At 48.1% G+C, this 25,341-nt stretch overlaps 1 protein-coding gene and 1 long non-coding RNA gene across 10 annotated transcripts in view; one reads left to right on the top strand and one right to left on the bottom strand.

Moving 5' to 3' along the window:
• LOC129460809 (uncharacterized) overlaps positions 1-25,341 on the top strand; it is a 137,076-nt gene that overhangs the window by 5,495 nt on the left and 106,240 nt on the right. The gene's annotated exons all lie outside the window — the stretch shown is intronic.
• The window catches only part of NWD1 (NACHT and WD repeat domain containing 1), a 95,476-nt gene that overhangs the window by 45,745 nt on the left and 24,390 nt on the right, over positions 1-25,341 (bottom strand). For all 9 annotated transcript variants that reach the window (XM_055239132.2, XM_055239135.2, XM_055239138.2 and 6 more), the window contains 5 exons: positions 21,667-22,939; positions 12,177-12,380; positions 9,407-9,566; positions 7,550-7,667; positions 6,222-6,380 (listed from right to left, as the gene is read on the bottom strand). In XM_055239132.2, the coding sequence (XP_055095107.1) occupies positions 6,222-6,380; positions 7,550-7,667; positions 9,407-9,566; positions 12,177-12,380; positions 21,667-22,939 (1,914 nt within the window). The remainder of the gene's footprint in view (positions 1-6,221; positions 6,381-7,549; positions 7,668-9,406; positions 9,567-12,176; positions 12,381-21,666; positions 22,940-25,341) is intronic.

Below are 25,341 nucleotides of genomic sequence, written 5' to 3'. Positions count from 1 at the left end.
CTTGCTCTGTCGTGCAAGTTGGAGTGCAGTGGCGTGATCTCGGCTCACCGCAACATCTGCCTCCCGGGTTCAAGCAATTCTCGTGCCTAAGCCTCCCAAGAAGCTGGGATTACAGGCATGCACCACCACACCCGACTAATTTTTGTATTTTTAGTAGAGATGGGGTTTCACTGTCACTGAGGCTGGTCTCAAACTCCTGGCCTCAAGCAATCTGCTTGCTTTGGCTTCTCAAAATACTGGGGTTACAGGCATGAGCCATTGTGCCCAGCCATCTATCTATTTTTCACTAATTAATTTTTTTATAGAGATAGGGTCTCGCTATGTTGCTCAGGCTGGTCTTGAACACCTGCCCTCTAGCAATCCTTCTGTCTGGGCCTCCCAAAGTGCTGGGATTAGAAGCGTGAACCCCCGCACTCGGCCCCATCTCCCTCTCTTAAAGGCTGAGACAAACATTAACTATATTTGGGTCCCCGTGGGAGCTGGGACTATGGCAGGTAATCAGTAGGGGTGGTGTGAATGCATAAGAAAGGCATAAATGATTGCAGACACCAGCATCTTCACATTGGGTGCAGTTCTGGACACATTTTAGTTCAATCGCACATTTTGCAGATGACAAAAATAGGGTTTCAGGGCAGAAATAGCTCATCCTAGGCTGTTCATGTCAACAATGCTATCATATGACAGTAACAGGACCCTCGATGGCAACACGGATGGAGGTTCTGTGTGAATTGATGCACATACTCTTCCCAGCAGCCCTAGGTGAGATGGTCACTCAGCATCCCTATTTTGCAGATGGGAAAACTGAGGGCTGTGGGGCAGGGGGAGGGACGGTAAAGGGTTTGCAAGGTCACATTGCCAGGAAGTGGCAGCGCCAAGATTTCAATCGACACAGTGGGGCTCAAAATTTGTGGTCTATGTGTGTATTAGTCCGTTCTCATGCTGCTAATAAAGACATACCTGAAACTGGGTAATTTATAAAGGAAAGAGGTTTAATTGACCTACAGTTCCACAGGGCTGAGGAGGCCTCAGGAAACTTACAGCCATGGTGGAAGGGGAAGCAAACACGCCCTTCTTCACAAGGCGGGAGGAGAGAGAAGAATGAGAGCAGAGCAAAGGGCGAAGACCCTTATTAGAAAAAGCCCCACCCGATCTCTTGAGAGCTTACTCACTATCAGGAGAACAGCGTGGAGGACAACACCTCCATGATTTGATTATCTCCACCTGGTCCCTCCCTCAATGCGTGGGGGTTATGGGAAATACAATTCAAGATGATATTTGGGTGGGGATGCAGCTGAACCATATCAATGTGTTAAAGGTAAAAATTTGGCAGGGAGAAAATAGATGCTGCCATTGGCCTTATGGAGCTCAGAGTCTGATGTGGCAAATAGATGATGCAAAAGAAAACCAAGAGAAATCATAATTAAAGGCAAAGACAAGCCAGGGGTGGTGGTGTGCACCTGTGGTCCCAGCTACTTGGGAGGCTGAGGTGAGAGGACCACTGGAGCCCGGGAGTTTAAGCTGCTGTGAGCTATGATCATGCCATTGCACTCCAGCCTGGACAACAGAGCAAGACCTTGTCTCTAAAAAAAGAAAAAAGAAAAAAAAAGAGCCAAGACAGATGGAAAACAGGGTGCAGTGATAGAAAATTCAGAGGCAAGGTTTGGGGAGACAGAGAGAAGTTAAACTTCAGTGGTGGCCAGACAAGGTTTCTCTGAGGAACAGCATTTAGCTGAGGTCCAAAGGTGCCACAGAAGGGCTGGGGGAGACGAGTCCCAGCCCACGGCCCCCGGCACACAAGCTTGGATGTTTCCATCACTGTCTGGGGCAGTAAGGATGGAGACAAGCATCTCCCAGGAGAGTGAGTCATACACAGTCATGTAGGCTACAGTACTGGAAAGGTCATTATCCCAAGGACAATGGGAGAACCATCTAGAAGATTCAACAGAGAGATACTTAGTGAGATTTGGGTTCTTTTTTTTTAATGGAGTTTTGCTCTGTCGCCAAGGCTGGAATGCAGCGGTGTGATCCCGGTTCACTGCAACCTCTGCCTGCTGGGTTCAAGCAATTCTCCTGCCTCAGCCTCCCGAGTAACCGGGATTACAGGTGCATGCTACCATGCCTGGCTAATTTTTGTATTTTTAGTAGAGATGGGGTTTCACCATGTTGGCCAGGCTGGTCTCAAGCTCCTGACCTCAAGTGACCTGCCTGCCTCAGCCTCCTGAAGTGCTGGGATTATAGGCGTGAGCCACCACACCTGGCCATCTGATGGTTTTATAAGGCAATTTTCCCTGCTCTTGCTTCCTCTCTCTTGAACTCCTGGCATCAAGTGATCCACCTGCCTTGGCCTCCCAAAGTGCTGAGATTACAGGCGTGAGCCACCCGGCCGATTTGGGCTTTCAAGATTCTTCTGGGTGCTGTATGGAAAATAAACCAAAGGGTAAGAATGAATCCAAAGTAGGCAGACCTCTGAGGATGCTGTCTGGAGGAGAGACAGCAGCACTGGCCCTGGGCTGATGGCCAGGAGAATAAAGAGAAGCAGAGAGTTCAAGGATGCTTTGCAGAGCCAGGATTAGAAGCTCTGCATAGGAATCACAGGCCACTGGTCATCCTTTTTAACATGCTATTCACATCCATGGGGAAGCACTTTGGATACAGAGACTTAAGCATCTTGAATACTCTGCCTTCCTTTGTGAACTCACCTCACGATTTATTGCTCTTTGTTAACATGGTATTTAAGGCCCCGGGTCTAAACATTCCTTTGAGTTTTCACTTTTTGGTGAAACTTCTGTGCATATAAAATTAAAATGTGTGTGCCCTTTCTCCTGTTAAGCTGTCTTTTGATAGTTTAATTCACAGGCCCCTATCACTGAACATAAAAGAGTAGAGAAAAAGATTTTATTTATTGTCTCCCATAGTTTGATTGTAAAATGGTGCAGCTTTTGTGGAAAATGAAGTGGTGGTTCCTCAAAAAGTTAAACACAAAATTGCCATGTGATCTAGTGATTCCTTTTCACAATAGCCAAAAGGTGGAAACACACAAATGTCCACAGACAGATGAATGGATAAACAAAATGTGGCATATTCATACAATGCAATATTATTAAGCCTTAAAAAGGAAGGAAATTCTTAGCCGGTCATGGTAGCTCATGCTTGTAATCCCAGCACTTTGGGAGGCCAAGGTGGGCAGATCACCTGAGGTCAGGAGTTTGAGACCAGCCTGGCTAACACAGCAATACCCCATCTCTACTAAAAAATACAAAAATTAGCTGCATGTGGTGGCACACACCTGTAATCCCAGCTACTCTGGAGGCTGAGGCAGGACAATTGCTTGAACAACCCAGGAGGTGGAGGTTGCAGTGAGCTGGGATCGTGCCACTGCACTCCAGCCTCGGTGACAGAGCGAGACTCTGTCATGCAAAGAAAAAAAAAAAAGGAAGGAAATTCTGACATATGCTACAATGTGGATGAAACTTGAGGACGTTCTGCTCATTAAGAGAAGTCAGAGAATAAAGGACAAATACTGTAAAATACCGCTTATATGAAATACCTAAAGCAGTCAAATTTATAGAGACAGAAAATAGCATGGTGGTTGCCAGGGACTGGGGTGAAGGGAGAATGGGGAGTGATATGGGTTGGCTCTGTGTCCCTACCCAAATCTCATCTTGAATTGTAATCCCCATAATCCCCACATGTTGAGGGAGGGACCAGGTGGGAGGTGATTGGATCATGGGGGTGGTTCCCCCATGCTGTTCTCATGACAGTGAGTTTTCACGAGATCTGATGGTTTTTTGGGTTTTATTGGAGATAGAGTCTCACTCTTTCACCCAGGCTGGAGTGCATGGTGGGATCTCCGCTCACTGCAACCTCTGCCTCCCGTGTTCAAGCAATTTTCCCACCTCAGCCTCTCAAGTAGCTGGAACTACAGGCATGTGCCACCACGCCTGACAAATTTTTATATTTTTAGTAGAGCTGGGGTTTCACCATGTTGGCCAGGCTGGTCTCAAACTCCTGACCGCAAGTGATCTGCCCGCCTCAGCCTCCCAAAGTGCTGGGATTATAGGTGTGAGCCACCACACCTGGCCATCCGATGGTTTTATAAGGCAGTTGCTCCCTCTTTCTCGCCTGCTGCCATGTGTGAACCCAGGAGGTGGAGCTTGCAGTGAGCCGAGATCGTGCCACTGCACTCCAGCCTGGGCGACAGAGTGAGACTCTGTCTCACAAAAAAAAAAAAAAAAAAAAAAAAGACACACCTCTTTCCCTTCTGTCATGATTGTAAGTTTCCTGAGGCCTTCCCAGCCATGTGGAACTATGAGTCAATTAAACCTCTTTCCTTTGTAAATTACCCAGGCTTGGGTGTTTCTTTATAGCAGTGTGAAAACAGACTCGTACAGGCAGTGAATGTTTAATGAAGACAGGGTTTCACTTTAGGAAGATTAACAAGTTCTGGAGATGAATGGTGGTGATAGCTGCACATTATTAATATATTTAATCACTGAACTGCACACATAAAAATCGTTAAGATGGGGGTCAGGCACAGTGGTTCATGCCTGTCATCCCAGCACTTTGGGAGGCTGAGGCAGGAGGATTGCTTGAGTCCAGGAGTTCAAGACCTTCCTGTGAAACATGGCAAAATCCCGTCTCTACAAAATATACAAAAATTAGCCGGGCATGATGGTGCATGTCAGTAGTCCCAGCTACTCGGAAGGCTGAGGTAGGAGGATCGCTTGAGCCTGATAGGTGGAGGTTGCAGTGAGCTGAGATCATGCCACTGTACTCTAGCCTGGGCAACGAAGCAAGATCCTGTCTCAAAAAAAAAAATGGTTAAGACATGTATTTTGCTATAATTAAAACAAAACCAAACAGAACATCCTCATGGCCAGAGCGTCTGAAGACTTGGAGAGATTCTTCAAGCTCTAGGACAGGGAGTAGCAAATTGCAGTCTGAGGGCCAGACCCAGCCCAAGTCATCTGGGAGCTAGAAATAGGGTTTTTTTTTGGTTTGTTTGTTTTGAGACAGGGTCTCGCTCTGTCTCCCAGGCTGGAATGCAGTGGAGCAATCACAGTTTACTGCAGCCTCGACCTCCCAGGTTCAATTGATCCTCCCACCTCACCTTCCCAAGTAGCTGGGACTACAGGCGTAAGCCATCATGCTCAGCCTGAGAATAATTTTTACAGCCATGTGTTTGCAATGGACCAGATAATAGTGAAAACCAACTTTGAACCCTAAGTTTTGTACTCAGTTATTATTATATTTTGAATTTCATCAATAAAAAATATGTAGGAACTTTGTTTTCTCTCTTATCATATATGTACCTACATAATTTCCTCTAGTTTTCTCGAAATAGTTCCTATCTGGTGCTTTCTTTTCTTTCTTTTTCTTTTTTCTTTTCTTTTTTTTTTTTGAGATAGAGTCTCACTCTGTCGCCCAGGCTAGAGTGCAGTGGCGCGATCTCGGCTCACTGTAACCTCCACCTCCCAGGTTCCAGCAATTCTCCTGCCTCAGCCTCCAGAGTAGCTGGGACTACAGGTGCCCACCACCACACCCTGCTAATTTTTGTATTTTTAGTAGAGACAGGGTTTCACCATATTGACCAGGCTGGTCTCAAACTCCTGACCTTGTGATCTGCCTGCCTCGGCTTCCCAAAGTGCTGGGATTACAGGTGTGAGCCACCGTGCCCAGCCCTACCTGGCACTTTCTAAAGGAAAGTCCAGGGTGACAGGACGGGCCCTGCTTTGGTAGTATTCAGTCCAAAGCTCTCCCAGCCTCAATTTAAAATTCTAGGCCAGGCTCCATGGCTCATGTCTATAATCCTAGCACTCTGGGAGGCTGAGGAAAGAAGATCACTTGAGCCCAGGAGTTTGAGACTAGCTTGGGCAACACGGTGAGACCCTGTCTCTACAAAAAATAGAAAAATTAGCAAGGCACAGTGGTGCATACCTGTGGTCCTAGCTACTCAGGAGGCTGAGGTGGGAGGAGCATTTGAACCCAGGAGTTTGAGGCTACAGTGAGCTATGATTGCACCGCTGAACTCCAGCCTGGGTGACACAGCAATACTACATGTCAAAAAAAATTCTAGAAGCAGTGCTGGGGAAAAATTCACATGTTTAGACAGGAAAGATATGAGAGTTGATGAAAATCCAACTCATGACTCAATGAGGAGAGCATGTTTCTAGAAGTCAGTGCCCGTCCTGGTCACTCCTGTCCAGGCCATCTGGACTCACCCATGCCTCGGAGCTCCACAGCAGGGCGGCAGAGCTGGAGGGCTTCACGGACCAGGCCAACCTCAGGAGAGTCCAGATGAGGGGCACACAGGTCAAAGTCATCCAGCAGGTCTTCAATGCCCCCAGAGATGCCCCGGCAAGAAATCCAGCTCATGCTGCCTGAGGGAGAGAAGGGGGGAGGATGGGGGAAGTGCCTACCTCCCTCCAGTTCATCCTGGGAGGTGGAGAATCATCTCTCCATTTCCTTCAGGGCATCTCAGGCTCAGCAGTAGTGACACTGGGGCAGGATCATTCTCTGTGGTAAGGGGCTGAACTATGCATTGTGGGATGTAAAGCAGTATCCCTGGCCTCCACCCACCAGATACCAGTAGCACTCCCACCCCAAGTGTGACAATCAAACATGTCTGCAGACATTGTCAAGTGTCCCCTGGGAGGGCAGAGTCTCTTCTGGTTAAGAATCACAGGGATGGGTGAATGGATGGATAGATAGATAGATAGATAGATAGATAGATAGATAGATAGATAGACAGATAGATAGATAGATAGATAGAATGTTGGGTGGATTGATGCATGGATGGACAAACAGAAAGATAGGTGGGTGGATGGATAGAATAATGGGTGGATGGATGGATGGATGACCAGAAAGGTAGATGAGTGAATAGATAATGGACATATAATGGGTGAATGGATAGATAGATAGAATGATGGATGGATGGATGGACAGACAGAAGGATGAGTAGATGGAGGGATGGATGGATGGATGGATGGATTGACAGATGGATGGATGGTTAGAACCAGCTCATGGATCAATAAGGAGATCATAGATGGATGGGTGGATAAATGGATAGTTAGATAGATAGATGGATGGATGAGTGGATGGATGGATGGATGGATGGATGGATGGACAGACAGAAGATGGGTGGATGGATGGATGGATGGATAGGTGGATGAACAGATTGACAAATAGACAGACAGACAGACAGATAGGGTCTCTCATGATAAGGCAGGGGTTTTCACCCTATGCGCTAACATTTGGAGCTAGATTATTCTCTGTGGTGGGGCGTCCTGTGCAGTGTAGGGTATTGAGCAGCATCCCTGGCCTCCACCCACCAGATTCAAGTAGTGCCTTCTCCCCTAGCTGTGACAACCAAGACTATCTGCGGACACTGTGAGGCATCCCCTGGGTGTAGAATTGCCCCTTGTGAGAAACTCTGCCTTAGGAGGAACAAAGGATTTCCATGTTTGCCCTTCACCCTCCCCAGGCTCCAGAAGGCTGGAGAGTGTTGCAGTCACCAGGCTGGTCCCCTGAGATGGGGGGCAGCCCTTACCCAGAACCTCCTGTTTCAGCTCCTCCAGGCGGCCTGAGTGAAGCAGGTGATAGGGCAACTCCTTCAGCTTCCGCAGGTTTGCAACCACATCTGAGAACCACAGAGGCTGCGGGGCCACCTGGCAGAGGAGAAGGGAGACTGCAGCTTGGACACAAGCCCATTCATCCACTCCACGCACAAGCCCATTCATTCACCTCATGCTCCAGACAGTGCTGGAGTGGATGAGGATGCAATGGGAGACAGACATGCCCTCATATGCCCATTGGTCAGGGCTGGGGCAGAGGATGACATTTGGGACTCAGAGAATCGAAGCCAGAGGTCATGGGACTTTCTGGGAGGAATAGGGAATGTTTCCTGAAGGCAGGGGCATTGGAACTGAGCCTCAGAATTAAGTGGGCATCTATGTGGCAAAATGTGTCATCCATGCATTCCAGGGCAAAGGAACAGCATGGGCAAAGGCCTGGAGGTGTGAAAGAGCAGGCTGAGTTTGGGAGGACTGAATTATACAAGGCAGGTTAGGGGATGCTGGTGGGGAATGAGAGTAGGGAGCTTGTAAGCAGCAGATCACGAAGGCACTGAATATCAGGCTGGGTAGGTCAGGCTCAAGCCTGAGGGCACTGGGGAGCTACGGAAGGTTTTAGACAAGAAGCATAATCAGATTGGATGGTCAGAAGCATCCTTGGGAGGATGCACTAGGGCAAGAGACTGAGAGGCTAGGTGAATAAAAGGGGCTCAGACCATGTCCTGGAGAGGCAGATGAAGCTAAGCCTGCAGGGTCTCTGGGCACACAGGAAAGGATTTGTGAATGGGTCTCTGGGGGAGAAGAGAAGGGTCAGCGCCAGGCTACGTGTGGTAATCCCACCTGTAATTACACGCCCGTAATCTCAGTTCTTTGGGAGGCCAAGGCAGATCACTTGAGACCAGGAGTTTGAGACCAGCCTGGCCAACACGGCAAAACCCCATCTCTACCAAAAATACAAAAATTAGCCAGGTGCAGCGGCACACACCTGCAGTCCCAGCTACTAGGGAGGCTGAGGCGGGAGAATATCTTGAACCTGGGAGGCAGAGGCTGTAGTGACCTGAGATTATGCCAGCGCACTCCAGCCTGGGTGACAGAGCAAGACTCTGTCAGAAAGGAAGGAAGGAAGGAGGGAAAGAAGGAAGGAAGGAAGGAAGGAAGGAAGGAAGGAAGGAAGGAAGGAAGGAAGGAAGGGAGGGAGGGAAAAAGAAAAGTCAGCACCAAAAAAAGAATAGAGCCTGGTCCTGCCTCCAGCCTCCCCAGTCCAGCAGGGAAGACAGAGAAAAAGAAACATCAAGCTATAACCAAAGAATTAAAAGCGTAATTTCCTAGTTGTAATCATTATACAACAGTTATATAAGATTTTAACATCAGGGAGAAGAGTCCGCAATAACTCTGTACTTTTTTTGTTTGTTTGTTTTTGAGACTAGAGTTTCTCTCTGTTGCCCTGGCAGGAGTTTGAGACCAGTCTGGCCAATGTGGTGAAACTCCGTCTCTACTAAAAATACAAAAATTAGCCAGGCGTGGTGGTGGGTGCCTGTAATCCCAGCTACTCGGGAGGCTGAGGCAGGAAAATTGCTTGAACCTGGGAGGCAGAGGTTGCAGTGAGCTGAGATCACGCCATTGCACTCTAGCCTGGGTGACAGTGCATGACTCTGTCTCAAAAAAAAAAAAAAAAAAAAAGTGGAGGGGAGAGTAGAAGGGACATCTTGCCCTCTGTGGGAAAGGAGAAGTAGGTCAGGAGGACATTTTGAGTGCAAAAAGGGGAAGGAAAGAGGTGAGCAACGCCGGGCAGAGTGGAGGTTGCAGGTGGGGAATGGGGGTCCCAGGTACCTCACCTTTCGGTCCAAGTTCAGTGGTTTCCCCACAAGTGGCAGAGTGATGAGCTTCTTGGTACCCTGGCTCCAGGTCCCTGAGAAGAAGTCGGCCAGGACGCCATGCCTCTTGGCTCTCTCGGATCCCGACAGGTAGCGCTCACGGACCACCTCGACCAGCTGTCTACAGAGAGGGTACACAGACTGATGGACCTGGGCGACCCATCGAGCTCAAAGGTGGCTGCCTGTCTTCCTGGAGGCAGTTCCCAAATCCCAAGCCATCCTAAACCACTCTGTTGACCACCTGTGCTATTTGATACGTCACATCTATCTCTAAATTGGTCCATGTTTTCTTTTTCCTTACATAAATTTACTTTCCTTACATAAATTTCAAAGAGGAACCTTTGGGCTCCTCCAAAATTTACACATAAAATAACTTACCACCTGACCCAGCAAATCCACTCCTGGGTATATACCCAGAAGAATTAAGAAACAGGTGTTCAGGCCGGGCGCAGTGGCTCATGACTGTGATCCCAGCACTTTGAAAGGACGAGGCGGGTGGATCACCTGAGGTCAGGAGTTCAAGACCAGCCCGGCCAACATGGTGAAAACCTGTCTGTACTAAAAAAAAGAATACAAAAATTAGCCGGGTGTGGTGGTGCACTCTTGGGAGGCTGAGGCAGGAGTATCACTCCTCCCAGGTGGAGGTTGCAGTGAGCTGAGATGGTGCCACTGCACTCCAGCCTGGGCAACAGAGAGAGACTCCAAAAAAAAAAAAAAGGAAAGAGAAAGAAAGAAAAGAAAGAAAGAAGAATGAAAGAAAGAAAGAAAGAAAGAAAGAAAGAAAGAAAGAAAGAAAGAAAGAGGGAACAGGTGTTCAAACAAAACCTTACACACGCATGTTCACAACAGCAAAAACGGGGAAACAATGCAAGTGTCCACCCATAGACGAAGATAAACAAAACGTGGTCCATCCATACAATGAAATATTATGTAGCCATGAAAAGGGAGGAAGCACTGATCCCTGCTACAACGTGGATGAGCCCTGAAAACATGATGCTGAGTGAAAGAAGCCAGACACAAAAGGCCACATAGTGTGAGATTTCATTGATCTGAAATGCCCAGAACAGGCAAATCCATAGAGACAGGAAGCAGATGAGTGGCTGCCAGGGGGTGGAAAACGGAATGGGGGTGACTGCTGATGGGGACAGGGTCTCCTTTTGGGGGGATGAAAACGTTCTGGAACTAGACAGAGGTGAGGGGTGCAACATTATGAGTGTACTAAAATACCACTTAATTGTCCACTTTAAAATGGTGAATTCTGGCCGGGCACAGTGGCTCACGCCTGTAATCCCAGCACTTTGGGAGGCCAAGTGGGCAGATCACCTGAGGTCAGGAGTTTGAGACCAGCCTGGCCAACATGGTGAAACCCGTCTCTACTAAAAACACAAAAATTAGCTGGGTGTGGTGGCTCATGCTTGTAAACCTAGCTACTCAGGAGGCTGAGGCAGGAGAATCGCTGAAACCTGGGAGGCAGAGGTTGCAGTGAGCTGAGATGATGCCGCTGCACTCCAGCCTGGGCAACAGAGCAAGACTCTGTCTCAAAAAATAATAAAATAAAAAAAATAAAATAAAATGTGGTGAATTGGCCAGGCATGGTGGCTCACACCTGTAATCCCAGCACTTTGGGAGGCCGAGGTGGGTGTGTCTCTTAAGCCCAGGAGTTCAAGACCAGCCTGGGCAATGTGGTGAGACCCCCGTCTCTACAAAAAAATTTAAAAATTAGCCAGGCATGGTGGTGCTTGCCTGTAGTCTCAGCTACTCTGGAGGCTGAGGTGGGAGGGTTGCTTGAGTCCAGGAGTTTGAGGCTGCAGTGAGCCGTGATGACAACCACTGTACTCCAGCCTGGGTGGGACCCTGTCTCAAAATACATAAAATAAAAAAATAAAATAAAATAAAATAAAACAAAACAAAACAAAATAAAATTTTAAAAAATGGTGAATTTTATGTTATGTGAACTTAACCAAGTTTAGTTTAGTTTAGTTTAGTTTAGTTTGAAACAGGATCTCACTCTGTCACCCAGGCTGGAGTGCAATCACGGCTCACTGTAGCTTCAAACTCCTGGGCTCGAGTGATCCTCCCACCTCAGCCTCTCAAGTAGCTGGGACCATAAGTGTGTACCATCACACCTAGCTAATTTTCTTTTCTTTTTTTTTTTTTTTGAGATGGAGTCTCGCTCTGTTGCCAGGCTGGAGTACAGTGGTGCGATCTTGGCTCACTGCCACCTCCGCCTCCCAGGTTCAAGGGATTCTCCAGCCTCAGCCTCCTGAGTAGCTGGGAAAACAGGCACGTGCCATCGCGTCTGGCTAACTTTTGTATTTTTAATAGAGACAGGGTTTCACCATGTTGGCCAGACTGGTCTCGAACTCCTGACCTCAGGTGATCCGCCCACCTCAGCCTCCCAAAGTGCTGACACACCTAGCTAATTTTCTTGTTTTTTTGTAGAGATGGGGCCTCGCTATGTTGCCCAGGCTGATCTCCAACTCCTGGCCTCCAGCAATACTCCCACCCTGGCCCCACGACGTGCTGGGATTATAAGCATGAGCCACTGCGTCCAGCCTCAACTCAATTTTAAAAATAAGTGAATTGTGTCAGAGTTCTAACTGGACTTGATTCCCTGGGAATGGGGAGTGAAGGATCTGGTACTGAGAAGTTCTGGTACTGAGAAGCCAGTGAGTCCTCATTCTTGGGTACCCACCCAGACGGTGTCGCTGCCACAGCTTCCTGGACCTACCTGTGGGCAATGGCCAGGAGGGTGAAGCCATCCATGGGCCTCCTGGCCAAGTAGTATTCCAGATCCCGACGAAGCCGCACCCACAGCAGGGGCGGGAAGCGCAGCAGCTCCTTGCTGGGCGGGGTCCAGTCCCGGTACACATCCTGCAGGACCTCGTCGTCCAAGGACAAAACATCCTTCAGCTCCGCCTCCGAGAGACCGTGTCTGAAGGGAGGACCAGTGGGCTTTGAGGCACATCTCATGTCTTCTGCATTTGGAGGATGCAGAATCCAAGAGAGGGAGGGATACAGCCACCCGCGCTATATCCAGCACATCACCTGGGATCAGCATTTGGACAGCGCCCACAAGGGACCAAGCACTGTTAGGACAGCACCCACCAAGGAAGACCTTTTCCGATTTTTTTTTTTTTTTTTTGAGACAGAGTCTCACTCTGTCGCCCAGGTTGGAGTGCAGTGGTGCGATCTCGGCTCACTGCAACCTCTGCCTCCCGGGTTCAAGCGATTCTCCTGCCTCAGTCTCCTGAGCAGCTGGGACTACAGGCGCCACCACACCTGGCTAATTTTTGTATTTTTAGTAGAGACGGGGTTTCACCATGTTGGTCAAGCTGGTCTCCAACTCCTGACCTCGTGATCCACCTGCCTCAGTCTCCCAAAGTGCCAATCTTTTCCTCTGCATGCACACCTACAGAACCATAAATGGCCCGCTCCTTAACCTCAAAGGGGTCGGAGACAGACACTATAGGAAGGGAAGGATGTGGTAACTCAAGGAAAATAATGCAGAAACCAACTGCACCCACCCCACTCTACCCTGGCCCACCAAGGCCTGTCTTTAAATTAGGATAAGTGGGCTGGGCATGGTGGCTCATGCCTGTAATCCCTGCACTTTGGGAGGCTGAGGCAGGAAGATTGCTTGAGGCCAGAGCCCAAGACCAGCCTAGGCAACACAGGGAGACCCACCTCTACAAAAGAAATTAAAAATTAGCTGGGCATGGGGGCGCATGCCTATAGTCCCTGCTACTCTAGAGGCTGAGGTGGGAGGATCACTTGAGCCCAGGAGGTTGAGGCTGCAGTGAGCTGTGATTACATCACTGCACTCCAGCCTGGGCAAAAGAGTGAGACCCTGTCTCTAAAATAAATACATAAATAAATGAACAAATAAATACAAATAAACTGGTTAAAAATTAATAAAATTCAAAATTCAGTTTCTTGGTTGCATGAACCATCTTTCAAAGTTTTAAATTCAGTTTCTGAGTTGCGTGAAGCGCCTTTCAAGTGTTCCATAGTTTTTGTGGCTTGTAGTTACCATATTGGTAATAATGTCATACCCAACACTGTCTTCTTTGCAAACTTTTTTTTTTTTTTTTTGAGACAGAGTCTCACTCTGTTGCCTAGGTTGGAGTTCAGTGGCGCCATCTCAGCTCACTGCAATCTCTGCCTCCTGGCCTCAAGCGATTCTCCTGCCTCAGCCTCCCATGTAGCTGGGACTACAGGTGTGCACCACCACGCCCGGCTAATTTTTGTATTTTTAGTAGAGATGGGGTTTCACTATGTTGGCCAGGCTGCTCTCCAACTCCTGATCTCAGGTGATCTGCCTGCCTCAGCCTCCCTAAGTGTTGGGATTAGGCATAAGCCACTGCACCTGGCCTGCAAAAGTTCAATGATATGGTATCAGAGAGAGCCTAGGAGATGTGCCCATGGTCATGGGTGAACCACTAGGTTGAGAGCCCATCTTCATTCCTGAAGACATCCCCTAAGCAATGCGAACCCCAGAGCAGGCACCTCACTGGGCACTCCCAGAGGACCCACCTAGCCTGAATTGCAAAACAGGGCTGTGCATGGTCATCAGGCTTGCGTTTGATCCTAGCTGAGAGACCTTGGCGAGGAATGTACCTTCTCTTTGCCTCAGTTTCCTCATCTGCCAAAAGCAAAACTGTTGAGGGCTAAGAAGAAAATGCACTAGTTCCTCTTTTTCTGAACTCTTACTTTGGCGAATAGATCTCATTGGTCCTTCCAGTAGCCTTGGAGGACAGATGCTCTCCCAACCAGCTCCTCTATGCAGAGGAGGAAGTGAGGCTCCCAGAGGGCACAGGGCATGCTGAGTGCAGCATTTCTTGGGCTCGCACGGTTGATGTTTGGGGTCAGATAATTTTTTAGGGTAGGAACCGTCCTGTGTGTTGCAGGGCAGCAGTCCCCAGTCTTTTTGGCACCAGGGACCAGTTTCTTGGAAGACAATTTTTTTTTCCACGGACCAGGGTGGGGGTGATGGTTTTGGGATGATCAAGTGCATTACATTTGTACAGTTTATTTCTATTATTATTGCATTGCAATATATAACGAGATAATTCTACAACTCCCCATAATGTAAAATCAGAGGGAGCCCTGAGCTTGTTTTCCTGAAACTACACAGTCCCATCTGGGGGTGATGGGAGACAGTGACAGGTCATCAGGCATTAGATTCTCATAAGGTTCAGGCAACCTAGATCCCTCGTATGCACAGTTCCCAACAGGGTTTGTGGTCTTATGAGAATCGAATGATGCTGCTGACCTGACAAGAGGTGGAGCTCAGGTGGTAATGGGAGTGATGAGGAGCAGCGAGAAGTGGCTGTAGATACAGATGAAGCTTCACTTGTTTGCCCACTGCTCACCTCCTGCTGTGCAGCCTGGTTCCTAACAGGACACGGACTGGTACCAGTACTGGGAGATGGGGACCCCTGTTGTAGGATGTGTAGCAGCCTCCATCCGAGCCTCCACCCACTAGATGCTGGTAGCATGATAGATAGACAGACAGATGTATAGATAGGCATATAGATTATAGATAGACAGATTATATAGAGAGATATATAATTAAGAGATAGAGCAATAGATACAGAGATAGATAAACATAAAGATAAACAGATAGATGATAGATAAATAGATATAGATAGGCAGATAGACATATAGTTGACCCTTGAAGAACACAGGTTTGAACTGCATGAGTCCACTTATATGTGGATTTGCTTCCACCTGTGCTGCCTCTGAGACAGCAAGACCAAGTCCCCTTCTTCTCCTCCCCTCCTCCTCCTCTTCCTCTGCCTACTCAGTGTGAAGATGACAAGGATGAAGACCTTTGTGATGATCCACTTCCACTTCATGAATAGTACATGTATTTTTCTTCCTTATTGTTTTCTCTTTTTTTGAAACAGAGTCTTGCTCTGTCACCCAGGCTCGAGTGCAATGGCGCGATCCAGGCTCACTGCAACCTCCGCCTCCCGGGTTCAAGCAATTCTCATATTCAGCCTCCCAAGTAGCTGGAATTACAAGCATGAGAAACTGCGCCCAGCCCCCCTTATAATTTTCTTATCATTTTCTTTTCTCTACCTTGTTTTATTGTAGGAATACAGTCTGTAATACATAGAACATATGAAATACATGTTCGTCGACCATTTATGTTACTGGTAAGGCTTCTGGTCAACAGTAGGCTATTAGTTTTTAAGTTTTAGGAGAGTCAAAAGTTATACATCAATTTTGAGGTACGTTGGGAGACAGTTGGTCCCCTAACTCCCAGGTTGTTCAAGAGCCAACTGTATATACAGAGATAGATTATAGGCCAGGTATGGTGGCTCACACCTGTAATCCCAGCACTTTGGGAGGCCAAGGTGGGAGGATCGCTTGAGCCCAAGAGTTTGAGAGCAACCTGGGCAACATAGTGAGACCCTGTCTCTACTAAATAAATAAACAAACAAACAAACAAACAAATAAATAAATAAGGCTGGATGTGGTGGTTCATTCCTGTAATCCTAGCACTTTGGGAGGCCAAGGCAGATTATTTGAGGCCAGGAGTTCGAGACCAGCCTGGCCAATATGGCAAAACCCTGTCTATACTAAAAATACAAAAATTAGCCAGGCATGGTGGTGCACGCCTATAATCCCAGCTACTTGAGAGGCTGAGACATGAGAATCATTTGAACCTAGGAGGCGGAGGTTGCAGTGAGCTGAGATTGCACCACTGCATTCCAGCCTAAGCAACAGAGTGAGACTCTGTCTCAAAGAAAAAAAAAGAAGACATAAATAACTGGGTGTGGTGGCATGCACCTGTAGTCTCAGCTACTCAGAGGGAGCTGAGTCTTGAGCCCAAGAAGTCAAGACTGCAGTGAGCTGTGATCGCTTCACTGCACTCCAGCCTGGGTCACAGAGAGTGAGACCCTGTCCCCCCCTAAAAAAGAGAGAGGGAGAGAGAGAGAGATTAATGATAGATAGGATCGAAATAGATGAGCAATACAGAGATAGATATAGAGATTTATTGATTTATTATAAATGAATAGATGGATAGAAATAGAGATGATAGATAAATAGGTCATTTAAATAGGTGGATAGATTAAAATGATGTATTTGTAGATGTGGGATAGATATAGAGTTAGATAGGTACAGACAGATGGTAGAGAGATACAAGGATAGATTACTAGAAGTGATAGAGATAGATGGAGACTATACATATTTATCAATGGGACGTAGAGAAATATATAGCTATAGAGAGATAGACATAGATAGATAGATATGATGGATGGGTGGATGAATGGATGGATGGATGGAAGATAGAGATGATGGATGCAGGGAAGATAGAGATGATGGGTGGATGGATGGATGGATGATACAGATGATAGGTGGGTGGATGGGTGGATGGATGGATGGATGATAGAGATGATGGGTGGGTGGATGGATGGATGGATATAGAGATGATAGATGGAAGGAAGATAGAGATGATGGATGTATGGATGGATGGATAGATGGATGGCTATAGAGATGATGGATGGATGGAAGATAGAGATGATGGGTGGAAGGAAGAATAGAGTGGATGGATGGATGGATGGAAGATAGAGATGATGGATAAAAGGAAGACAGAGATGATGGATGGAAGGATAGTTGGAATTTAGAGAGAATGGGTGGAAGGATGGAAGCTCGAGATGATGGATAGATGAATGGAAGATAGAGATGATGGATGGATGGATGGATGGATGGATGGATGGATGGATGGAAAATAGAGACAATGGATGGAAGGAAGGTAGAGATGATGGATGGATAGATGGATGGATAGATGTATGGAAGATAGAGATGATGGGTGGATGGATGGATGGATGATAGAGATGATGGATGGAAGGAAGATTGAGATAATGGGTGGACGGATGGATGGATGGAAGATAGAGATGATGGGTGGATGGACGGATGGAAGATAGAGATGATGGATAGATGGATGGAAGATGGAAACAATGGATGGATGGATAGATGGATTTAGAGAGAATGGATGGAAGGATGGAAGATCGAGACGATGGATAGATGGATGGAAGATAGAGACGATGGATGGATGGATGAAAGGTCGAGATGATGGATAGATGGATGAATAGATGGATGGATGATAGAGATGATGGATGGAAGGAAGATCAAGATGATGGGTGGATGGATGGATGGATGGATGGATGGATGGATGGATGATAGAGATGATGGATGGAAGGAAGATCGAGATAATGGGTGGACGGATGGATGGATGGAAGATAGAGATGATGGGTGGATGGACGGATGGAAGATAGAGATGATGGATAGATGGATGGAAGATGGAAACAATGGATGGATGGATAGATGGATTTAGAGAGAATGGATGGAAGGATGGAAGATCGAGATGATGGATAGATGGATGGAAGATAGAGATGATGGATGGATGGACGAAAGGTCGAGATGATGGATAGATGGATGAATAGATGGATGGATGATAGAGATGATGGATGGAAGGAAGATCAAGATGATGGGTGGATGGATGGATGGATGGATGGATGGATGGATGGAAGATAGAGATGATGGATAAAAGGAAGATAGAGATGATGGATGGAAGGATAGATGGAATTTAGAGAGAATGAGTGGATGGAAGGATGGAGGATTGAGATGATGGATAGATGGATGGAAGATAGAGACGATGGATGGATGGATGAAAGGTCGAGATGATGAATGGATGGATGGATGATAGAGATGATGGAAGGAGGGAGGGAGGGAGGGATGGATTGATGGATGGATGAATGGATAGGGTCTCTCATGCTAAGGCAAAGTTTCTTATCCTCTGCACTATCAACATCTGGGGCTGGATCATTCTCTAAAGTAGGATCATCCTTTGCACTGTAGGGTGTTAAACAGCATCCCTGGACTCCACTCAGTAAAGACACCAGGAGCACCACCCTGCTCAGTCATGACAACCAAAAATGCCTCCAGACACTGTCTAGTGTCCCCTGTGGGGGGGTGGGGGAGGGCATGGAGAATTATCTTGAGGTGACGACCTCTGGCCTAGAAGGATTTCAGGTCTGTTCCAAGAGTGAAGCTCTCACTATCCCGCCTCATGGATCTGATGTGTAAGCATAACATATTTTCATGGAACTGGAGCAACCAAAATCATCCACCTTATCATCATGCTTCATAAACCACCTCCCCCGCCACCCCTGTGAAAGACCTGGCTTTAATAATTGGACCAGATATGGGACCAAGTAGGCCAATTGATTTCTGTCTGCCTGTACTTTGGAATTGGGACCCAAAGAAAAAGTCAGTAAGATGGCACCTTGTCACAGAAATATGAGCTCCTGATGCCAACTGTGGCTCAAGGCAAGCTGAAGTTCCAGAGAGGCTGAAGGAAGAGTCTACAAGAGGAGTTGATGTGCAGAGAGGACCCCCGAGGGAGAAGGAAGGAGAAGCTGCTCTGATTTTTATGACAGTTTCCATTGACAACTCACTTCCTCCAAGTCAACTTCAACAGAATGGCCCAATGGGCCACCCCTCTATTCTGGCACATGCCCCAGTTGTTATTTGCACTTTTTTTTGGAGACAAGGTCTTGCTCTGTTGCCCAGGCTGGAGTGCAGTGGCATGATCACAGCTCACTGCAGCCACGACCTCCTGGCTCAACAAATCCTCCTGCCTCAGCCTCCCGAGTAGCTGGGACTACAGGTGTAAGCCACCATGCCCAGCTACTAGTTTTACTTTTCACTGAGGCAGGGGCTCTCACTTTGTTGCTCAGGCTGGTCTTGAACTCCTGGGCTCAAGTAATTCTCCCACCTTGGCCTCCCAAAGTGCTGGGATTACAGGTGTGAGCCACCACACCAGGCCGTATTTGTACTCTTACAGAGTGTAGGCCAGTTGGGAAATCTGGGATATGTCCCCTGGAGTCAGCTATAAGACAGACCTGAATTTCCCTAACTCCTCATTGGAAGGAAGCCCAGTGGCACAATTATGGCTTACTGCAGCCTTCAACTCCTGTGCTCAAGTGATTCTCCCATCTCAGCCTCCTCAGTAGCTAGGTCTATAGGCATGCACTACCATGCTCAGCTAATTAAAAAAAAATTGTTGTATAGACAAGGGCCTCACTCTGTTGTCTAGGCTGGTCTCAAACTCCTGGATTCAAGTGATCCTCCCACCTCAGCCTCCCAAAACGCTGGCATTACAGGAGTGAGCTACTGCACTCAGCATATTCTCTTATTTCCTACACTAGCATGAATGTGTTTCTATTTCTGGCAAAGAAACAAGCAGAAAGACCTCCTCGCTGGGGTGACCACCACCCTCTAGATGAATTTGTGGTAACTGACAAAGGTCTGAAATGGCACAGCTGAGAAAAAAAAAATCCCCCTAAAACTGATAAGAGGCAAAACTATGTCGTCCAGCATTTTGGATGATGGTTTTGAGTGTTTGCTGTTGGCCAGTTGCAGTAAAGGCAAAGTTTTGTTCCTTGGTGTCTCTGCCAATTGGCAGAGGACAAACTCAGAGGAGGGAGTGTGGCTGCTTGGGTGCTTCTGATTAACCCCTTCCTCTCTGCTGCTTGTTATTTTTGCTTTTGCTTCCTTCCTTCCTTCCTTCATCCGTTCCTTCCTTCCTTTCTTCCTTTCACTTTTTCTTCCTCTTCCCTTCTTTTCTTTTCTTCCTTTCTTCTTTCCTCTTTCCTTCTTTCTCTTTTTCTCTTTCTTTCTTTCCTTTATCTCTTCTTTCCTTCTTTTTCTTTCTTACTATCTTCCTTCCTTCCTTCCTTCTTTCCTTCCTTCCTTCCTTCCTTCCTTCCTTCCTTCCTTCCTTCCTTCCTTCCTTCCTTCTCTTTCTCTTTCTTTTTGAGATGGAGTCTTCCTTTGTCACCCAGGCTGGAGCACAGTGGCGCTATCTCAGCTCACTGCAACCTCTGCCTCCCAGGTTCAAGTGATTCTCCTGCCTCAGCCTCCCAAGCAGCTGGGATTACAGGTGCCCGCCACCATGCCAGGCTAATTTTTGTATTCTTAGTTGAGACGAGGTTTCACCATGTTGACCAGACTGGTCTCAAACTCCTGACTTCAAGTGATCCACCTACCTTGGCCTCCCAAAGTGCTGCGATTACAAGCGTAAGCCACCATGCCAGGCCTCCTTCCTTCCTTCCTTCCTTCCTTCCTTCCTTCCTTCCTTCCTTCCTTCCTTCCTTTTTCTTTCTTTCTCTCTCCTTCTTCCTTCCTTTCTTTCTTTCACTCTTCCTTTCTTTCTGTCTCCTTCCTTCCTGCCTGCCTTTCTTCCCTCTCTCTCTCTCTTTCTTTTTTCTTGCTATATCCAAAAAGCAATATATGCCTGTTACTTTTGACTCCTCATCCATACCTGGCATCTCTGAGCAATGGCCCCAGACTATCATGACCCAAGTTTATTGCAATTTTTTTTTTTTTGAGATTGAGTTTTGCTCTTGTTGCCCAGGCTGGAGTGCAATGGCGTGATCTCGGCTCACGGCAAACTCCACCTCCTGGATTCAAGTGATTCTCCTACCTCAGCCTCCCAAGTAGCTGGGATTACAGGCATGCACCACCACGCCTGGCTAAATTTTTGCATTTTTAGTGGAGACAGAGTTTCTCCATGTTTTGTCAGGCTGATCTCCAACCCCCAACCTTGGGTGATCCACCCGCCTCGGCCTCCCAAAGTGCTGGAATTACAGGTGTGAGTCACCGTGCCTGGCCTAGTTTATTGCAGTTTATAGCCCTGTGACTTTTACTGGGCTAAGCAACCATGTAGGCAGTCCTTTCTTTCTTTTACACGTGTGTATTTATTTTCCCAGCTTTTGAGGTATAATTGACAAACAAAAATTGTATTTAGCTGGGCACAGTGGTGCACGCCTGTAGTCCCAGCTACCCTACTCGGCAGGCTGAGATGGGAGGATCACTTGAGCCTGGCAGTTGAAGACTGCAGTGAGCTATGATAGTGCCACTGCACTCCAGCCTGGGTGACACAGCCAGACTCTTATCTCTAAAAATAAAAATAAAAATAAAAAAATTATATTTTGCTGGGCACAGTGGTGCACACCTGTAGTCCCAGCTACCTAGCAGGTGAGGCGCGAGGATCACTTGAGCCTGGGAGTTGGAGACTGAAGTGAGCTATGATCACACCACTGCACTCCAGCCTGGGTGACATAGCCAGACCTCCATCTCTAAAAATAAAAAAAAAAAAAACATAAATAAATACATAAGAGTTTCAAAACACAGAGACTTACCGGGAAGACACAATGTAGCCTAGCACGTGGGCCACGAGGAGCCGCCCGTGTGTCTGCTCCAGGCGGGCACAGAGCTGGTGTGTGGCTTCCTCTGCGGTGGTGGCCAGCGGGGCAGGTACGGTGAAGGAGGCCCATCTCTGGGCCTCCTCAAAGGCCAGCCTCAGCTGCCCCGGGTTCCCACACTCTGGGAGGCTGGCCCAGAGCAAATCTGTGTGCACCGGGCTAAGCGTCCTCCTTGCAGCCGCCAGGAGGAGTTGGATCATCTCCTGGCCTTGGTTTCCGGAGAGGGGCTTCACCTCCCAGTAGGCCTCCGGGTCCAGGAGCACCCGCTGCAAGGTGTCCAAAACCCCCAGTGCCCCCGAGCAAGCTGACAGGATGAGATGCACACTTGGGGGGCAGTTGAGAGGCAGCCAGGGAACCCTCCGAGCACGGCGGACAGAGTCCAGGTCATCCATAGCATCCAGCAGGAGCACGAGAGACTCGAAGTTTCTGCAAGAGACAGTGTGGAGGAGGGTATGGAAAAACTGGACCACCCTGGTGTGGGCGTCCAGAACCTGGGCAGGGGGCAAGGGCAGCCCATAGGCCAAGCACACCTGGAAGCAGATGCTCTTCAGCAGGCTGCGAGCATCTGAGCTCATTTGTGACGTCCCCAGCAGCCGCAGGATGGTCACTGTCTTGTGCCCGAGCAAGCTTGGCATCTGCTCAGCCAGCTTGCACATCAGCGCTGTCTTTCCAATGCCCGGGGGCCCAAAGAGTACCAGGGGGGTGTGCTGCTTGCTATCGTCGTGCCTGAGCTGCTGCCCGAGCTGGGCCAGGAGTTCCTGGCGTCCGCAGAAGGTCTGAGTGACCTCCGAGCTCTGCCAAAGGTGGTGGCGGATCTCTTGGTAGAGCCACGCCAACTCCTGTCCGGCCGTATCCAGCTCACGGAGGCGTGTGAGGACCTGGTGATTGGCCCTCACCACAAACTGCTCACCCAGCTCCTTCAGGTAGCGGGCGTGAGTCTTGTTCTTGGGGTTCACCAAGTCGCGGCTCCACGGCAGGCGGTGGGCCTTGAGGACCCCGGGGTGCATGTCAGTGATGTGACCCTTGAGGCTGCTGAGAAGGTTCTGGGCATCAGTGTCCAGGCAGCCATCCGCGAGCCGGTCCACCATCCTGAGGGCGCAGTCTTCAAGGATGTGTTTGTGGAGGTCTTGGATCTCTCGAAGGAAGACGGTGGCTCCCTGGTCCCAGTCCTCTGAGCTCAGCAGGCCCCGCTCTATCTCCCACTCAATGACTGCCACAGTGGGGAAGGTGGGAAGGAAGTGTGGTCATTATTGGGTCAGCAGCTGACCTAAATGGGGTTGCTGGGAGACCTGTTGTTGGGGGACGTGCATTGGTTCTCAAGATTAATGTGCACCAGAGTCCAACCTGGGGGGCTCAAAAAGACCCACATGGCTGGACCTCACCTCCAGAAGTGATTCAGCAGATCTGAGTGGGGCCCCGGAGTTTGCATTTGCAACAAGCCAAGGCTTGCTGGTCCAGGGACTGCACTCAGAGTTACACTAATTAAGCCATTATTCTTATTCTTATTCTTATTCTTATTCTTATTCTTATTCTTATTCTTATTCTTATTGAGACGGGGTCTCACTCTGTCGCCCAGGCTGGAGTGGAGTGGCGCGATCTCAGCTCACTGCAACCTCCGCCTCCCAGGCTCAAGCGATCCTTCCACCTCAGCCTCCCGAGTAGCTGGGATTACAGGCATGCACTAGCACGCCTGGCTAATTTTTGTATTTTTTGTAGAGACGGGGTCTTACTATGTTGCCCAAGCTGGTCTCCAACTCCTGAGCTCAAGCAATTCTCCAACCTCGGCCTCCCAAAGTGCTGGGATTACAGGTGTGAGCCACTGCCCCTGACCTGATTTAGCCATTATTAATCAAAGACCCCTCAGGGTAGGCAACACAGAGGTCCCATGTGAGGAGTAGTCACATTGTAAAACAATGCTGTCATCCTCAAAAAGTGAACCACGGAGTTACTATCGCACCCAGCAATTCCACTCCCAGATATCTGTTGAAAATACCTGAAAACAGAGACTCCAACAAATATTAATACACCCTAGCTTGTAACAGCACCATTCACAACAGCCAAAAGACAGAAACAATCCAAACGTCCATCAACAGGCTGGGCGCGGGGTCTCACGCCTGTAATCCCAGCACTTTGGGAGCCCAAGGTGGGCAGATGACCTGAGGTCAGGAGTTCAAGACCAGCCTGGCCAACATGGTGAAACCTCATCACTACTAAAAATACAAAAATTAGCCCGGCATGATGCCGCACACCTGTAATCCCAACTACTCAAGAGGCTAAGACAGGAGACTCGCTTGAACCCAGGAGGCGGAGGTTGCAGTGAGCCAAGATCATGTCACTGCACTTCAGCCTGTGCAACAGAGTGAGACTCCGTCTCAAAAACAAAACAAATCAAAACAAACATCCATCAACAGATGAATGGATAAACAAAATATGGTCCTTCCACACAATGGGATACTATTCGACCATTGAAATGGATGAAGTACTCACAGGTGTTAAAATGTGGATGAACCTCAAAAATATGATGCCAAGTGAGAGAAGCCAGACACAAAAGGCCCTGTAGTGTGAGATTCCATTGACATGAAATGTCCAGAACAGGCAAATTAATAGAGACAGAAAGCAGACTGATGGTAGCCTGCGCTGGGAGAGGGGAGATGGGGAGTGTTTAATGGGTAGAGCTTCTTTTGAGGTGATGAAAATGTCTTGGAGGGCCAGGTGTAGTTCATGCCTGTAATCTCAGCACTTTGGGAGGCAAAGGCTGGATGATCACTTGAGCTCAGGAGTTCGAGACCAGCCTGGGCAACACGGCAAAACCCTGTTTCTACAAAAAATAAGTTAGCTACCTGTGATGGCACGTGACTGCGGTCCCAGCTACTGGGGAGGCTGAGGTGGGAGGATTGCTTGAGCCCAGGAGCTGGAGGCCACGCTGAGCCGTGATCGTGCCACTGCACTACAGCCTGGGCAATAGAGTAAGACCTTGTCTCAAAAAAAAAAATAAATAAATAAATAAATAAAAAGAAAATGTCAGCCAGGCACGGGTGCTCATACCTGTAATCCCAGCACTTTGGGAGGCCAAGGCGGGCTGATCAAGAGGTCAGGAGTTCGAGACCAGCCTGAGCAACATGGGGAAACCCCGTCTCTACTGAAAACACAAAAATTAGCCAGGCCTGGTGGCACATGCCTGTAATCCCAGCTACTTAGGAGGCTGAGGCAGGAGAATTTCTTGAACCTGGGAAGCAGAGGTTGCAGTGAGCCAAGATCGCACCACTGCACTCCAGCCTGGGCAATAGAGCAAGACTCCATCTCAAAAAAAAAAGAAAGGAAAAAAAGAAAATGTCTTGGAACTAGACAGAGGTGGCAGTTGCATGACACAGTGAATGTACTAATTGGCCATTGAAGAACATGGGCTTAAACTACACAGGTCAAGTTTCTTCTGCCTCTGCCACCCCTGAGACAGCAAGACCAACCCCTCCTCTTCCTATTCAAGGTGAAGATGATGAGGATGAAGACCTTTGTGACTGACGATCCACTTATGCTTAATCAATAGCAAACATACTTTCTCTTCCTTGTGATTTTTGTAATAACATTTTCTTTTCTCTAGCTTACTTGATTGTA

The sequence above is a fragment of the Symphalangus syndactylus genome, chromosome 13, assembly GCF_028878055.3.
Source record: "Symphalangus syndactylus isolate Jambi chromosome 13, NHGRI_mSymSyn1-v2.1_pri, whole genome shotgun sequence".
Classification (NCBI taxonomy): domain Eukaryota; kingdom Metazoa; phylum Chordata; class Mammalia; order Primates; family Hylobatidae; genus Symphalangus; species Symphalangus syndactylus.
The sequence above is the reverse complement of the archived record's forward strand: the minus strand, read 5'-3'. Positions and strand labels throughout refer to the sequence as shown.